The following is an 18763-nucleotide window of genomic DNA, read 5'->3' on the forward strand; positions in this document are numbered from 1 at the left end:
TAATTGGTTTGACATCTAAGCAAATAGTGACACTAGATAAGCAGTGCCTTCTGCTTTGAGTGCTAAATGCACTGAACTGCTGTTTTCCATTGCTGGGCTCTCTTTTACATATAGTGTATTCAAGTTGAAGAAAAAATGCACATTTTAATGTGATAAAAAAAAAAAAGTGACATAAAGAAATATATATACTTTATATACTATATACACTTTTAAATACTTTTTTATTTTTTTTTTCTATTTTTAAATAACAGGAAACAACAATGCAAATACTTCTTTTATTTATGACAGGTAACTTTATTAATAATGGTCTTGTATCTGTCGCACCTACCAGGTGCCAGTCTGTTTTTCACACTCTGCAAGACTTCCTGAAGAATAAACTAGAAAGGCATAAAGTTAGTTGAAGCTACTAAGACACACATTTATAGGTGGGTCTGTTTTGGACTTTTTTTTTTACAGAAGTTTCCATGAATGTGTGCCAAAAATATTAAATACATTGAGAAATACAGTAGAAAGAATATATTTACAGTCAATTATAATGGGCAATCCAATAACAAAAATAAAACAAAAACTTTTTAAATGTTTCTTTCATGCTTTTTTCACAGAAATTTTTAAATATGATTTTGTTTTTTAAAAAATACAATAAGGAAATAATTACATTCTTAATATGAGAACATTATCTTACAACATACAGCATGGGCCAATTAGTTTGAAAGTGTCATAAATGAAAAAAATAAGATACTAAATTAAGTATTCTCCATTTCAAAATTCAAATTGCCACAATCATCTCGTTTAAAAAAAAAATTTAATCCCCTAAGATTATGATCTGTTTTTTAAAAAAGCATCACCCATTAAAAAAAATAAAAAAAGCACCTGGTATAGTAACAGGAGTTTGTTGAGGAAGCAGAAGTGTAACATTTTCTCAAAAGACATAGAAATGCAATGGTTTAAAATACAATAAATTTCATTTTAAAAAAGTCATACTGCTCTATTACTGACTGCCTGGTGACCCTGAAATCCTGAAAACATTGAAAATACAAGCTCTGTTGCTTTTTATAAAAATTGCACAGCAACAGTACTTTTTTAAAAAAATGGAACATTTCACAGCACTGAATGTGGTCCATTGAGATATTATTTCTAGTGGATTTTTATTTATTTGTTTCCTCCTTTGAAAACATTGGCCATTACAAAGAATAGACATGTCACTAAAGGCTAATTGCAATGTTACCATTAGAGACACGCAATTATACAGTACAGGGTGGGGAAGTGGCTTTAAGGAGCCTCTGCAGGAGGATGGGCAAAAGGGGATGGAAGATACAATACTAATATTAGGTAAATAAGTCTGACTCAGAGGAATTTGGCTTTTGATTACTCTGCATTACTTTATGTGGGACCACTTCTTAATGGCAACTGTTACATCCTTGCAAATGTTTACTAGAAGCCTAATTTGCATCATAAATATGTACAGATATAAATTAAATATTTATTGAAATATACAAATAAATAACTTAATTTGAAATAAAAAGCCTAAATGAACTTACTTTTGCTTCAAATTTGTTTCTGCTATTGTTTGTGGGAACTTGGTAATGTTTAGTCCATAGTCATACAGCATAGAATGTGCCCTCCGCCTACAGTAATAAGTAAGCAGATGACTGAAAATAATATAAAAAAAAAAAAATCCTGTTTTTGATGAAAAACACACTGACACTTGCTTCCCTATAGTATTGCATTTCTGTGGCACTTCGTACAATGCACAGTCCCAGGAAGCAAAGAGCCTTTTCCAATCTAGGACCCCATTTCTCCTCTGCTAAGGGTCAATGTGATGCCTGGCACATTTGGGAACAGGATTTAGCACTTCACTTCTGTGTGCACCATTATGGACATGCTTTTCAAAACCACTTGGCATACACCTGATCTGGGGGAGCTGCTAAGTGCTGGGTCTTTCTGCTAGCTCTGTGCTGGGACTCTGGGCTTGCCAATCCTAACAGTTCCTTCAGGAAGTCCTTTGGTGTCCTTAACGAGACCTCTGGACCGTAACAGGATTTGATCCCTGATAACTACTGTGTTGCCAGCTTCTGTGATTTTGCTTGCAAGTCTTAAGTACAGATTCCAGCATTCCAGCACTAACATCTCTGATTATCTTAAAATATGAGTAGTATTTTAATTTTTTTAATTAATTTTCTAATCCTCATAGTTGAGGAGAAAAATCATGAGAATGTGATTGAAAGCTCTCCAAAGGCTTTTAAAAAAAAAAAAAAAAAAAGAATAAATTAAAAGAACCCAACTTATGTATTTTTTTCTCTCTCCTGATTTTTTTAAGCCAATCTTGAGATTTTGAAGGACTTCAGCTGGCATTTTACTGCACATAACTTTGCAGGAGTGACATAGATAGAGACAAAGAAGAACAGGTATCTACAATTTTACAGACTAAAATGCAAGACACAATTTCCTAGTAAACAGAAATGGACTCCTGTCTGAAAAAATCCCCAATTCCTTGTAAAAAGATTTATAAAAAGAGCCTTAAAATTATCATCCTTTCAGTCTCATCTTCCTCAAAAATAATAGCTGAGGTCTGAAAAGACGAAGGAAACTAAGTACAGCAGTGTTCTATAACTCAAGTTTAACAATAGTATATTATTTAAAAAACAAAACAAAACTGACCACATAAGCTATTCTGAGTTGCCATTATCTGTTGATTAATTTCAATCATTTTTCTTTTTCAAAAAGTATAGAAAAGAAGCAATATCTAAAAATACCTGTTTGCCATTTTAAAAAGTCAGGAACAAATCATTGCTTGACAACATGACCTTTGAAAATGACTGGTGCTTCGGAATAAAGAGAATGTACTAAAATGCTTTTTTTTTTTTTTTTCTTCAAAGCATGGCAGCTTTTTATCTCCCAATGACAAAAGTGACTGTCTTAAAAAGTATCAGAGAACTCTTTATAGCTAAGTTGTGTCATTCCACTGTTTCGCACTGCCACTGAGGCCAGTGGTAATGAAGAGCTCCTGACTTCTCGGTTCAAGAAGGTCATGAATGACCCTGTGAACACATTTCTTCAGTTTTCTTTTGCCACATGGACAGCAGTGTGACTGCTAATGAGCAAACCTTGGCTCAGCAACTTCTGTGGCAAGCAGAGTTCTTCAAGGCAGTATTACCTGCAAGAGCACATACCTGAAATGATTTCACATCATTCTTAAAGAACGCATTTATCTTCAGAGCTGTTCAGGTCATCTGATGCAATGTAATTAACATTGCTGCTCTATACTGTTTCAGCAAAGTAAACTTTCAATTGCAACTATATGCCTCTTTTTACGTACTATGGTTGGTTTGCTTTTTGATTTTCATTTTCGTTACCAATGAAGTTGGAAATAAAGAGTTACAGGTAATAAAAAGGGGCACACATAGTTACATAGCAATACAGTAGAGGGAATACAGGCAAATTAGCGCCAAGCTACCGTTAACTTAACAGAATTATAAAAACCTCTTATGGTGTATCACTTGATACCACTTTTTAGATGAGTCTTTTGCAGCCTATGTCTTGGTCCATAATAGGTAAGGCCTTTATGGAAAGTGAGTGGTTTTGCTATACTTATGTTCCATTTTTCATCTCCCATTCCTGGAAGGGGGAAAGAAAGATATGGAAATGTTAGAGAAATCAAGACATTTCACTGATGTCATCAGATCTGCTAAGCCAAAACCAGCTGAGGTCAGTAACAGTATTTCCACTGACTACTGGATCCAGCCATCTGCCCACAGATTAGTTAGGGAATGTTAACAAGTATGTCCTGATACGGTCTGTGCACAGCCTCCACCCCTCTGCGACTACATATGGCAACTTTTTTCTAGTACTTTCTAGGGCTTTCCAAGTTACCTATGTGAGAGAGAAGTAAGCACTCAATATCTCATAGCTGACACCAAGTCATTTTAGTCTTACGTACTCTTCCATTTTTTACTGTAAAATTCTTGGTAAGCACACATTATGGCTAAAAAAATAAGCTTACAGGCAGTGTAAAGTTAGTTAACACTGTCTTCGTTTCCCATGTACAGAATCCAAGTTGACCTATTGCTCATTAAATTTAAGAAATCCCTTTACTTTTCCATCCCTCAGTTTCTCTGCCTCTTAACTGCAGATAAGGACACCTACCATCCACAGCAACGCATGTGATCTATAACGCTTTCACCCATGTATTTCAGATAAAGGTATCATGATTGCCATTTCTTCTGCCACAGAAGTGAAAAGTCGCAATGAGTTTGCTATAGCTAAACACCTCATCTAAGGAAACTTGTTGCTATTGACTTGGGTGATATCTACAGTACTTCCTAATATTACATCAGAAGAGAAGATGTGAAGAAGGGTGGGCCAAGCCTAGGACATGCATGATGTACCAGCTCTCTTAAACACATCTGTACAGAGATCAGGAAATAATGAAGTGCCAAAGGAGCTGGCCTCTTGCTGAAGTAATCTCTGTGGAGCAATTCCACAGCTGTTCCTAGCCAGGAACCGGGGTCTACAAATTCCTCTCCCACCCATCGACTCTGCAGAGATACTCTGCAGGAAGCCTGTTAAGTTGGCTCCCAAGCTGAATTCCTGAGTTTAACACTCATTTCATGCTATTTAAGAGCTCTAGCTGAAAACTGTTACTTATGTATGTAAATATCGGTTTCTGCTGCTGAAAGCAGTAAAAGCATTAGTTTGGCTGAACAGCTGCATGACCATGACACCTCTTCAACTATAGTAAAGCACCACTAAAATCACAGTCATTGGTTTTAGCAACATAAGAGGAAAAAAAAATAATAATAAAGAAGGTATAGAATAGGTTAGTATTTTTTTAAATCTTGTTTTTTTTTTTTTTTTTTTTTTTTCTTTCCATTTGTTAAGATATAATGCATTTTCACTTTTCAGTTAACACTTTAAATTACGGTAAACCTAAACTTAAAACACAGGATTGGTGAACTCTAGATTACTTTGAAAAAGGATGCTAAATATATATTCCCTACGTTTATGCTGCCAAACCTCTAAAGGAAGTCCTTGTCTGAGCAACTGGGAAGATAATTTTTATTTTTTTTTAAATATGTGTTAAATAAGCCTTGAAAGCAGCAGTTTCTTCTGCAGGTGCTGAAGGAACATCTCCTTTGTTTCCATTGCTCCAGCATGGTTCAAGTCAATGAAAGAATGTTTAAGTCAACACTGACAAACTGAGTGAGAGCTGGGAAACCAGGAGTGCTCATTTTCTTCTCCAAGCCCCAAACATGAGCAAAATGTAAGCTGCTGACCTTCACCAATACAACAGTTTGAAAACAAATTAGAAGCAATCACTGCAGTCTCCTTGCTACACATAAAAATTTGATTTTAGAAAGTCACTTGACCTATGAAACACACTTAAATAATCACTTTATTCTTGCACAGCAATGATATTGGGAGTATTTTACTTTACTCACAATGCTAATGCAAATTGTGACTTTCTACATTTTAGTTAGAGTCCCCATTGCCAGCACAGTAGATTACTGAAATCAGTTAAAAAATCATTCTGACTGCTGAAAAATATACATTCTTAAAACAACAACAACAACAACAACAAAACAGATGTTACAATGAGGAAAGTTTAAAAAAAAATCCAGATAACTGTATGCATACATATGTACAGTGTTTGTCTAAGTACTCAACCACCTTGTTGCTGCGTTCAGATTTATCCCTAGATCTGTCTTCTTACTTCCCTCTATATTTCCCTCTCATGGTGATGCATCTGGAGAGATTTCTGCTGGAGTAGAACACACCCCTGGGGGCAGCACTCTGCCACACAGCTCTAACACAGCAGGCTGGACAGTGCACACATTCTGCAGCAGCAGCTGCCCCAGCAGAGAAGAGCGCAGTGCTCTGGGCTGCTGAGCACAACAGTGCCAGGAGGGTGGCTGCAAACAAAAGGGTGGCTGGTGACAAGCTCAGCATCCTGGGTGCAAGGGCAGAGTGAGAAGGGAGGCATTCGGTGCATTGAAATGCATAGTGGAGAGGAAAAGGAGGAAAAAAAAGGCGTTTTGAATGCTTATACAACCATAACAGTGGGCGATTTGCCAGTTGCTGAACACACAAGCATTAGCACGGACATGAAATCCGTTTCACTCCCACACATTGCACTGACATTCATGCACCAAGAGCCAAGTAAGTTCTGCTCTGGGATACTCACGTGTGACTCCCTTTGTTTAGCCACATCTATAAGGCCTGGGCTCACTCATAACTGCAAAAGGCCAAAAGAATTGAGAGCCAAATTCCACCCTCGCATATGCACATTTAACTCCCACTGAAGGGCGGGTGTGCTGCAGATGCATACCTGATGGCAGGATTTGGCTGCTGCTCCTTGCGAATGGGCTGAGCACAGCTTGGGTTGCACCGTCTAATTCAGCAAAATTTCACCGTTAATATTTAGTGCATGAGGTTTTTAGGAAAAAGCTGTTAAAGCTGAATTGGATACTTTGAGTTATTTTTCCCAGGGTAGGAAATACACTTATTAGCTCCATAGCCTTTCAGATTAGCCTGATTTTATATGCAAGATTCCTCTACAAAAGGACTTGACCAAAATATCGTGCCATCCGAAGTGTAGCGATATCAAACGGCACAGCAGGATGCACCATCCTCTGTGGTGCAAGTTGCACACAAAAATTAACTACATCTGGAAGGTATTCTTTACATCAAAATTTTTCAGATTTTTATAGTGCCCAGGTTTCTTCAGCTCTAACGATTAAATGTGCCTGTCTAGTCTGTAGCATGTCTGAAACAAATCCATGCTCCCTTTTGTCAGGACTGTGCTCTAACTGCTAGATCATATTTTACCAGTAATGCTGAGCTAACATGCATATCTAAGACAAAACGTGTTGTTAGAGATAATACCTGTATGGGACAAATTATAGTATAATTGGCATACTTGAGAGTACCTGAATCCTTCTTCAGGTTTGAAACAGAAACATCAAACTTCAAAGTTAAATAGAACTGAAACTAATTACTCCCAGTTTAATTATTGTTATCTGACTTAAATGACAGAAAAGGCCATTGATGACCATGGAAAAGAGGGAGGAACGTGGGTGAGAAAGTGCTCACTTAAGGTACAGCACGAGAATTAATTCATGGCTTGGGCAATGTAGGGAGCTTAATGGGGACTGGGAGAGACACAGGGAGAAACTGGGATGTGTCATAAAATCAAATCATTTGGTGAGCTGATGATGTTTTATAATCTAGTACATTTAGGTGCCAGGCCTGACACATTTATCACTGTAAATGTGTGTTATCAATGAAGACTGTAACGGCTTTTAAGGAAAGTTACTTAAAAAATCCCTATTTTGCAGAGTATTTTATTGTTTTGAGAACAGAAAGGGTCTACTAAGAAGACAGATGTCTAAGATTATTATTGTTTATAATTACAATTAGCAGTGAATTACTAAATCAACAACAGCTCGGGGCAGTGCTATTACTGTCACCCTTGGTTATATGCTGCCCATGTGCTTATGTTGCTGGCAGATTTAGCCCACTAGAACGGTCATGCAAATCTCATTGAACATAAAGCACAAAAATGGAAAAAAAACTTGTAACAATACAACACGAATGCAAATTTCAGCCTGTCTTGTGAGATTACATTAAATTAATTTCTACTTGAAATGTACATTAAGAGTAGTTAAATTGCGTAATACACTTTCAATAACTGTAATGCAGAACCATTCTGTTCTGTGTCAGCTGGCAAATACCAAACCTGAAAATGTGTTGCATCAGAACACTTATTATAACTTTTCAGCCACTTTTCAGCTATACTGGTTAGTATAACTTAGTGGATTTTGGATGGACTGTCTACACCACAGACCACTTACCTTGCAAATTAAATTTATAAAGGAGCAGAGAAAAACAGGGAAAGAGAGGGAATTAGAACTAGATCTGTCTGTCAAAGTACTTATCAATTCTTCCACAAACAATTCCCTGAAACCAACCCTGACTTGGAGGGCAAGCATGCAGTATTTATAAAGTAATACAGATAATCTAGATATTGTACAGTCTCTTCTTAAACCTAAATTTTACCAACAGAAGCAGAAGGAACCTATCTTTCCCTCTCTCTACCTCTGTAAGTAAGAAGGACAGAGAAAGGAAGCTACACATCTTCTCACCTTTGCTTTTCGAAGTACATGACCTCGACATGGAGAATTATTTGATGAAGGAGGTCGCTTCAGAGCTGCTGCACTGTTCACAGGTATTGAGCACTCGGTATCACTGGTATCACAACTGGAGATTGGAGAGTTTTCCAAAGTTCGATGCTTGAAAATTGGAGACTAATAAAGAGTGAAAACCCTACCTTGAGTTTCCTCCAAATAATCACAGAGGCAGTATTATTCATCTAGACTTAGAAATCCAGAAACTATTTTTAAGGAAATCATACTCATGATAACGTTGAATAAATGAAAATGGGGCTAGAACAAATAAAAAAATACAAATTCTGTGTTCTGTGATGAAAATTAAAGTTCATTTTCTGTCATAAAATAACAATGGGTCATAGGGAGGAACTGACATCTCTCTTAGATACCTCTAATACAGCTACCCCGCTGCTTCTGGCACAGCTCCATAGCATGAGCAAGGTTGCCACGCTCCATCAAGAATGTGTGAGATGTAGCCATTGCAAAGGGTGACAGTGGGACCAAAACAAGCAGGTCTCAGCCACTGCATGATGATTTGGTGTATTTAAAACTTTCCTTGGGATGGAGCAATGTCTCAGTTTATGCTCTTGCAAACTACTGAGGACAATGAGGAGTCAATTTTTGTGCCTTATCGTAACACAAATAATAGCTACACACATACTACATACATACTACCTGTGATTCCCATGTTTTCCTGCTCCCATTGCTCTAGAAAGTACACTTCTCTCTACACGAAAACTCTCATTTCACATCCATTTTACTGGAGCCATTCTAAGCCATGGTACTGGGGTTTGCATATCCAGTGGATTAGCATACCTGTGGGCTTGATGTTCCTGACTTGGGCTCAATAGCTAAGCCCAGTGTGATGCCACCAGCCAAGGCTTTCTTAAGGCTCTCCTTCACCTCAGTGAGTTCTAGCTCCAGGTTTACACGCTCAGCCTCCTTTGCTTTACATTCCTCTTCCAGCTTCTTTAACTTGTCTTCAAGAATTACTTGGGTCTTCCTGCCTGTCATCCACAGAAATGTTATGTCAACAATGAGCTTAAACTGACACTTTCAAAAATTATTTTCTTTTTAACAAAGTAAAGAACAAGAGTTCAAAAAATCAATGACTTTACAGAAATGGTGCATATTTTGCAAAAATCATTTTTCCATGTAAAAATCTAGTAACAGAAACCAAATGCTTTCAGGTTGCTTCCCAAGATTTCTAATCTAGTTGCAAAACAATATTTGTTTTGTTATTCTCCCATGTCATGAAAATATAATTAGCTAGTCACAATAAAATTATTCCTCTGTTCTGCTTAAGTCCCCATCACTGTTAGCTCACAGGTATACATACATATGTATATATATACACGTCAATTCATATAAATGCACAAATATACATACATTATGTATGTATATATGTATAAAAAGCAAATATAGATATTACAGAGTATAGTTTAACATCAAAGCCAAACAAATATAGACATTACAGAGTATAGTTTAACATCAAGGCCAAACCTCATGTAGTGCCACACCTTCATCACACAATGCAAGGCTGGGAAATTAAGCATACTGTGGGCAGGATTCAGCACAATAAAGCACCTCATACCAGCATTGACTTCAATGGCAGCGCGTAGATCTTTTCTTTCTTTTCGGAGCTGGGCCAGCCTATTCCGCAGTGCTTCCTTCTTCTTTAGTAGTTCCTCCTCTTTGCTCTGTAACTTTTTTGCATCTGCCTCCACACGATTCTTGCCATATTTGTACTGCTCTGCATCTGTACATATTAAATGGCAGTGATTTATTTGATCCAGTTGGTTCCTGCCTGCTCCCGTTCAAATTTTGATCACAGTTTAAAATGGGACACACAAAAAACCTTTAGTTTTCTCAATTTAACTTTGGGTTACTCAGGCTTTTGTACCATAGATGTTTTTGTACAGATGCTTCCTCAGCTGTTCAGGCAGTCCACTGCCTCAGTGACTTGCTTAAATTAACAGTAAAACCCCAAACTGTGCCCTAGGTCTGAACATCACAAGAAGCACTTCATGAAACTGGTTTAATGCCACTCTTCCACTGGCTTTTTCTGAAGGTCTGTGATTCCTAATGAGCTCTGAAGCACAGCTACAGAAATGCTATGGGACACATAGTTAGTTCTCTAGGTTTCTATGTGAAAGATGAGAAATACCACATTGTTTTTGTTTTTTTGTTGTTTTTTTTTTTAATGGCCTTGCCGTTCTCTGTAGTTCAGAGAAAGAAAAGGAGGCTTCTCTTTATCTCTGAAGCCTTGATTTTTAATTGAAAGTGGTCAAAGGAAAAACTTGGTTGCCTTTTTTACCTATCTTCCATTTCTATTTCAAGTACCTACAACACACACCTTTTCTCATCTGACTGAACAGAACACAATGTTACTTTAGAGCTTTCTTTCTTCTTTATTTTATTTGATTTTATAATTTTCCATACAAATGCTTTCTTTTCCTGGCTCACATATATGTGTTCTAATTTATTTCACAGCCACTTCCATACCTGTGCTCCAAGTGTAGACTCAAAGGAAATAGGTCACCACACAGATCAGTTAGTCTGCATATTTGAAGGCAGTCAACTTCACCTAACCCATTCCTGACCAACAGTTGTCTAACCAGTTTTAATTGGTCTTTAGCATCTGAGATGCCTTTACTACAACAACCCATTCCAGTACAAATTGACCTGTGCAGTTAGAATGACACTTTTTTTTTATTTTTTTCCTAAAGTCTAACCCAACTTTCCCATGTTCCAGTTAAATCCACGACTTCTTAAAAAATTTCCATGGGCTGAAAAAGCCATGTTCATTCCTTCATTAGCAGAAGCCAAATTTTGGAATCTATGTCTTAAAAATTATAACTCTTTTCTTGTCTCTTCTTCTTTAAGGAAAACTATCCTTGTTAGGCTTGTTTTTAATTGCTAAAAATTATAGTATTGGAAATTAGACAAGTTTCTCCTCATAAATTCCTTTCTTTCTATAAAATTCCTTTACTGAGCATCTCAGGAAGCATATTTTCATATTACCTACAGGCAATCTACCTGCCCAGAAGAATCCACATTCTGAATTTGCTGTTTATGGATTGAAATCTCATCTAAGGAAGCTTTTGAGCTTTATAGTTATCTTCATTATTTTGTTGTACCTTTTTCTTTTTCATTAAAGATAAGAGTAAATCTGCTTATGAACAATATAATGTTCTAACGTATTTCCTAGCTTCTCATCCCGCTCTTAAACAGAAGTACAGAATTACCCTCTGCCTCAAATGAAGAATCATTACGGATTATTTTTTTCCTTCTGCTCTCATGACTTTTGGCAGCCACAGGGCCACATTTCATATTTATCATTCTGCACATCACAACCTTTTATCTCAAGGCATGGCTGGAGTAACATTGAGTCACCAATGTACATGCTATCTCCTATTCAAAACCTTGGTAGACATCTCCTGCCTAGTCTCTCAGACTGAAAAAAAAACACCATATTGGTTCTTTATCATTTGCCAAGAAGACGGCTGCCTTGGGTATCCTCATGACTGCATTCACGGTGGCACCAGTGAGGAGATATACTTACTGGACGCTGTGCGCTTCACACAGGACACTGACTCAGGTTTCTTCGGTTGGTTGTTTAATGTTCTCACTTTTCCCGTGATCCCATTGGCAGTCGCAGGAGGTTTCTTGCCTTTAAACTGTTTGAAAACAAAAGTACAAATGGGCTCTGGCTATTCCTGTGTCACTAGCATTGCAGTTAACCTTTCATCAAGGGCAAACCTTGACAAAAAAAAAAAATAAAACAGTTGCTTGCTCAAAGAACCTTAATAGACTACATTGATCCAGCTGGAGACGGCGCATCCTTCAGGAATTTTGTCTCTGAAAGCTGCCTGCTCAGCAGGATACCAGAAGTGAAAACACTGGGAATCACAGGATACTGAGTGGATGAACACCCCATCTCTAGTGATATCCTGGTTTCTAAATTATTCAAAACTCTGGCATTTACTGTACTAAGTCATTGTGAGGCAGAAGAGTTTTACATCATAATTTCACACAGTAAAGTTTCATGAAACACAGGTTATTCAAAGTTAATCGCATACAGAAAGACCCAACGTGGTTTGCCACACAGAAATTTGACACTTTCTTATTTACTATATGGTCTTTCCATCACTGTGGTACATGGATTTATTATTTTTCCAATGATACAGTTATCGCACATTTTAAAATATTAGGAGTTAATGCATCAACCTTTAGCTGCTAGTTAAAAGCTTTCTTTCTTTAAAAAAAACAAACCCTCATAATGGCCAGACAGGTCCAGATCATCTTGGAGGTCTTTTCCAACCTTAATAATTCTATGATTCTATAAGATTACCAGGAAAAGTATGTTTTACATCCAAGGGGAGCAGTATGGACTGAAGCCTGGGAGAAGAAATGCTGTCCTGCTTACTCCTGGTGTTTCCATCTGGAATGTGTTAGACAGGCATGAGGCACACCTGTGCCACGATATTTTCACTTGCTTCTAAAAGCTTTTGAGGACTGAACTGAGAGTGCAATGAGAAGCCTGCTGCAGCAGAGTAGGATCAGCGAAATTTATTGCAGAAGCCCCCATCTTTGATTATGCAGCTTCGCTGAATGCTAATATTTGAATATGAGGTTTTTGTAGGGTTTAAGTTAACAAATAATGCAAGAGGTACCTTTTGCAAGGGAAGTAACTCTTATCTAACTGTTCTGTTTCAGATTAGATTGAAAGTCACACAGCTCCGTGATACTTTGACAGGCTTATGACCAGCTTTTGGAGACTGTCACAACCAAGCCCTATATCACTTTTTTTTTCTTTCCTAGTCATTATTCCTTGCCTAAGGAGATAGAAAGTGGCTTGATATGAATTCAGATTAAGTTTAGAAGAAAAAAATGTGGTTTTTTTTTGTGTGTTTTTTTTTTTTTTTTTTTTTTTTTGTATTATCTGCAATCTGTAAATTGGCAAGAGCTTGTGAGGAAGGCCTTCCCCATGTGCCACGAGGAGATAATACTTCCACAGCAGAATTTACAACTTAGCAAAACTGTTTTATGGGCAGTAACTTATGACTAAACCTCAAGCACTTCAGTGCTCAGATAGGGTGAAGTATCCCAACATCCTTAAGAAAACAATCAGATAAACAGAGCAGCCAAAAAAAAACAAAACATTTTGTCAAGTATTAAATAGTACAGTACCTGCGAGACCGATCCCCTCCCCACAGCAGAGGTATTAGTGACAGACTGAGCAGAAGACAGATTGGATGAGACAGGGTGTTTGTAATGGTTAGAGGAGAGTTTGTCAGTAGATAACCTATTGGTTTTTCTGTCAGCTGGCGGATAGCGTGCAAAGATTTTTGGAGACGGCAAGTTATCGTACAGGCCTGCATTATCATAAAGCATTTCTTCTCCAATGTTCCTGCTACGGGAAGAAGGAAAGCCATCTTCTGGTTCCCACTGCAACACACACACTTTGGCAGTTAGTAAACAATACACCATGCAGAACCTAAATGAAATTAAAACATTAGTAAGATTTTTGACCATAGCAAGCCCTCTGCATTTAGCAAGCATATGCTTATTGCTCAGACTTGAAGCTAACTACTTAGTAAGGTGGGAGAAGAAACAGTGTGGAAAGGAAGCATTGCATTACATGGTTTATAGCCTTTGCATTCCAAATAGAATGAGCAAGCCAGTGCTATCCTATTACTTTCCCTGTTCACAGATTGTACCATCAGTGTTTAGCTCTAACATTGAGAGGGCGCAAGGAGAATGTGTTAACAAGGGATACCCACGGGCTGTGCAGATGAAGTTGTGGGATTACATCTGGTACATAAAGTGTTAAAATTAATAATGCCTATAATGCCTAACAGCTAGCTGAAACTGAGTTTTTTTTGTTTGTTTGTTGTTTGTGTTTGTTTGTTGTTTGTTTGTGTTTGTTTTTTGTTGTTGTTGTTGTTGTTTTTTCCTTCTTCAGGCTTTATGTCTTTCCAGTGAATACCAGCTGCTGGAATGTTAGTATTACATTTTCTTTGCTGGAGGATTATTATTCTGAGCTAACTATCTAAAATAGCTACAGGCCATTTCCTTTTTTTATTTTTTCTTCAGAAAAATGGAAAGCTCAACAACAATACTCCAGTGATTCATTCAATCAATCTTAAAAGAAACCAAAGGCCTGGTTGCCAAATATCCTTCCTTAATCCATCCTGGCTGTGGCAGTATGCTACTCATACAAAGGCTTAAGCACATCCAAGAGCTACACACAGAGACTACTCACCCCCCATGCTGTTGCATGCAGTTCCAAACAGTGTTTTTTTTCCTACTTTCTGACATTACTAAGACATGATGGAGGCCTGTACTTGCAGTCCACTTAGCACTTTGAAGCAATGAATTCTGAGCGCAGCCTTAGTGGGGGCCCTTATGAAGAGCCCAACTTACGGGCTTCCATATCTCACCTATAAATTTTCTTGAGGACCACTTATTACTTTGGGTTAATATCCATTATGTGTTAAATGCTATTACACAGCTGCCTATGATTAGCTCTGCAAGTTAGGAGGATGGAAGTGAGCCCTTTGACTCTCCTTTGGGATCTGCAGTACCTGCTCTCATGAGGAACGAAGCCCCAGGGACGGAAAAGTGTTCTGTTTTTTGTTTGTTTGTTTTTCAATTGAGACCAACAAGTGCCCAGTGTAACCGAGCACTCAATTTTGACAGGTCTTGTGTGATTGAAAAATACCGCCTTAAGACAGTATCATATTCAAGGACTTGGCAACAAGTCATCAACAGGCAACTGCTTTCTAAATGCACGTTGGCTCACATGCAGGTTAATGTAAGCAATATGTCCCACGCCCCTAATACCCTATAGGTGTGAGGGAAGTTTGCAGTCCCCAGTCAAAAAAATAGGACTTCATTTGGAAACTGCCCAGTGGGCCTTTTTAGATAATATAATTTTCAGATGTCCATGCATTCAACACATGCAAACCATTTGTTCTGTGTAAATTCAATTCTTACCGATCCATTTATGCAAGGAACATCATCATAATGAAGTGCCATTCCACTCGGACATGCATAACCATTGGCAGTGCTTCCCCGGTACGGATTTGTGGATATAACTCGCCTGTTCATAAAACTGAAAAAGGCAAAATAAAAATAATAAAAAACAGCACTTGAACCGAGTCTAAATGATGATTCAGTGGTATGTTCCCTGTATCTGATTTTGTAGTCTGGAAGCACATATCTTCTCTCCTTCTGCAGGAAAGCTGAGGACAGTTTTCCCTTTGCTACTCACATGTTACTGCTAGCAGCCAATATTACACCATATGTTTCTGTATTGTATTCTTACAGCAGGGATAAGGCTGTGTGAAAGCCAGGATGGCAACAGCTGTAACTGCTCAGTGGCATGTTTACATGGGAACCTGCTGATCTATGTTATAAACCAGCTTGCCAGTGTCACATAAATGTTCCCTTGTTGTCTGCATGGGGGAGAAGCAGGTGTTTCTGAGTGCACGCATGTCTGGGGGGATGAGAACTTGGAATCTGGAGAAACAATAATTACATCCAGCAAAAAAATTGAAAAAAGAAGTGGAACTTGGATAAAATTTGAGTCAACACATCCATCAAAATTTGCAGGATAATTTATTCCCCAAATTCTGGGGATTTTTCATGTCCACGTCAGAACTTTTGGCTAGGTAGAGTTTGCACAATGGCACTATGCTTCCCAGCTCTCTGTCTGGGTAACTGTGCACGCAAATACTCCATATTCTCATTATTACTATGTTTCACACAGTGGATGTGAACCTTCTGAATGCTTCAAAAGGCATATATATTTTTCATTTTGTTTTCTCTTTCCAAAATCTACCTTGTAGCTTGTGTTACTGGAATTCTGAAGAGTATCACAGCCTACAGCGGGCTTTGTGTTGGGAGCAAAGATCTAACAATACACGGACTGACAGAATCAGACCCAATAGTAATAACGACCTCAAGAGGTAGTTTTCCTTTCTAGCAACCTCTGAAATTGAATGAGGTATCAAATGAGATCCCAAATAATTCCTACAGATTCGGGTATATGTGAACAGGAAAACAAAGCTTTCCATCTCAAACAATGGGACTATTCAGGCTCTGTGGTGATATTCATAAAGTATGACAAAAGCCCTACTAAACCTGAGAGAGTCTTCTGTAGTGCTGGCTGGAGCTCAAAAGTTCTGTGGTTTCAACATTTGCTTTCTTTTGGCTTTGGAATAAAAATAGTTCACTGAATTTGTTATTCAGAGGGAGACAGACCTCATCCAGCTATGGCTCACCTGAGCCATGGGAGAGCCAGGTTCACTGGAGGGATGAACCTGTCTGGTTGAGTGTGAGCCTTTTAGGTCTGCCACAGCCCCAGTGAACGCACAGGCAGTGCATGGGTGGAATAATCATTAGCTAGAAGCTTTTCTTGTTAAAACAAACAAACAGTAAAGAGCCTAAGATAAATGCCATGATAAAAATGTTTATCATAGCTCATACTTCATTAGAGATTATTAAAGGGCTGCATTTGTTTATTGCTCCTCTTAATGAAGAACATTACTCAAGTGTTTCTGGTTAGTCTAAAGGACTGCATTTGGAGCTGTTATAGTAGCTTTATTTATTTATTTATTTAAGCAGCTTCATTGAGAGTAAAGCATAATAGCCAAGTCTGAAAACTGGGATATTCATTAATAACATCTGATGCACCTGCAGTAACTGTTTCCACCAACACAGTAAACTAACATTTATATAAGTATCTGCAAACACTTCATAAGCATTATTTCACTAAGCCTCTCCAAACCAGTTTACAGAGGCATCCGTGTAAAATAATTGTATTCTGAAACTGCTAGATGGGAAAGCCAATGGAAAAAAGTAATTGGAAACAACTTTTATTCAGCCTTTCCTAGATGCCTAATGATTTACATACAGGAAATTGATGGGATTATTAATGCAGAGCCAATCACTTGGCACAGTAACAGTCTCAGGAAAAGAATAACTAATAAATCGAAGTGGCTGAATGATAACCAATGCTGTAATGATAACTGTTGTTAATTTGGAATATTGATATTTGTCCTATAAAGGGCGGCAATAATATTTTGTTTAGACAAGCATCATTGTCGTTTCTCCTTATTTTCTAGTAGTTGAAAATCAGCAGATGGCTACCCTACTTGCTTATTGACAAGCTCTTACAGTCTTTTTAAGACACCCAATGAATTTTAACTAATTCTTAATAGGGGAATTCTGCTATTTTGCAAGTTGTTTGACATTCCTTTCTAACATGTGGTCTAGTTGCGTATGTTTTTTCACTTGGCTCCAATTAATATCACATTTGTTCAGAAAAGGAAAGCCAAGCAGTATTCAAGGGGAAAAGGTTTCCATTCTGTTTCTTTCTTAAATGTGGTTATTGTGAGATGCTGACTGAAGCAAAAATACATGTCAACACAGGGTAAACTTTTTGAACCCTATTAACTTCAAATATGTAATATAAGTCTATAAGTGAAGTGCATTTTGATTCTATCAAAATTATCTGTTTTTTTTTGTTTGTTTGTTTGTTTTGTTGTGTTTTGTTTTTTTTTTTTTTTTCAAAACTGCGATTGTGGTAACATTGAGTCATTTCCTATCAAAAGAAGTTCAAGCTAGATCCTGAATGAAACTGTGCATTTTCCTTTGCTAAAAGCTCTTTTAACACATAGCTAATGGAAGAAGAGCCTTCTTTAGGAAAACTCTGAAGCTTTTGCCTTTTTTTTTTCATATTCATTCTGTTTAAAGTTATGACAGGCAGATGGGGTGTGATTCTCTAATGTATTGTCATGCGAATTCCATATTTGTGGAATTTGAAGGAAGTCTCATTTGGCAGAGATGAGGGATGACGCCTCTGCAAACTGTCTTGCCAGGCAACCCCTCCTGTGACCCCTGCAAACTGCGGAGTACATCTGTAGCAGGAGATGTTGTGTGTCCCAATTGTTCCTTCATTCCCATTTCTAAACAATCTTATCTAGCCAAGGAAAAATGACAGTCTCATCCCACCAGAGATTGCTTTAATGCCAGAATTAATTAATTAATTTACTTTGAACATGTAAATCACTCTATATGCTAAGTATGCATTACTTTTTTCAACACAGGATTGGTGATGGGGAATTCATTGGACTGATTTGCATTTTAAACATAATTTCTGTGCTGTACCCAAGACTCCTACCCAATTTCCACCTCCTAAATTAAAAACTAGAAATAAATTGAACTGGAGCTTGATTAAGTTTTTAATTAATGAGAAAAGAACTTAAGAAGGAAACATGGAGAAGGTGACTACTCAAGATGTAAATTTGCTGCACATTTTTAGTGGTTCCGTTCAGATACAAATATTAATATAGCCAAGAAGTAAATAATTTTAAACTGCATGGATGCATAATTATTTACTTTTCAGCATTTATCCTCTTCTAGTGATAGCTCCAGGACTTCAACCAAAATAAAATATTAAAATACAGCATTTAGTAAGGAGACTTACTGGGAAAAAAAAAAAAAGAGTCAAGATTTGAGTAAAGTTGGATTGTGTCCACGTTTTTACAGAACTTTAGCAGGATGCCAACAGGATAATCTTAAACACA

The 18763-nt window shown here is 37.5% G+C and overlaps 1 protein-coding gene across 5 annotated transcripts in view; it reads right to left on the minus strand.

The window, feature by feature from the left end:
• Positions 1 to 261: 261 nt before the first annotated feature.
• Positions 262 to 18763, minus strand: part of AFAP1 (actin filament associated protein 1) — a 117715-nt gene continuing 99213 nt past the window's right edge. The window contains exons 11-19 of one of the 5 annotated variants that reach the window (XM_027457449.3): positions 15168 to 15285; positions 13359 to 13616; positions 11731 to 11845; positions 9760 to 9924; positions 8982 to 9172; positions 8142 to 8303; positions 6326 to 6388; positions 6182 to 6232; positions 262 to 3615 (exon numbers count right to left, since the gene is read on the minus strand). In XM_027457449.3, the coding sequence (XP_027313250.1) occupies positions 6227 to 6232; positions 6326 to 6388; positions 8142 to 8303; positions 8982 to 9172; positions 9760 to 9924; positions 11731 to 11845; positions 13359 to 13616; positions 15168 to 15285 (1078 nt within the window). In that variant the 3' untranslated portion in view covers positions 262 to 3615; positions 6182 to 6226. Of the gene's footprint in view, positions 3616 to 6181; positions 6389 to 8141; positions 8304 to 8981; positions 9173 to 9759; positions 9925 to 11730; positions 11846 to 13358; positions 13617 to 15167; positions 15286 to 18763 lie in introns of all 5 variants that reach the window. The other 4 variants (XM_038178797.2, XM_072037801.1, XM_027457450.3 and 1 more) reach the window with 4 other exon arrangements.

This window comes from Anas platyrhynchos, chromosome 4 (assembly GCF_047663525.1).
Source record: "Anas platyrhynchos isolate ZD024472 breed Pekin duck chromosome 4, IASCAAS_PekinDuck_T2T, whole genome shotgun sequence".
In the NCBI taxonomy this organism is placed as follows: domain Eukaryota; kingdom Metazoa; phylum Chordata; class Aves; order Anseriformes; family Anatidae; genus Anas; species Anas platyrhynchos.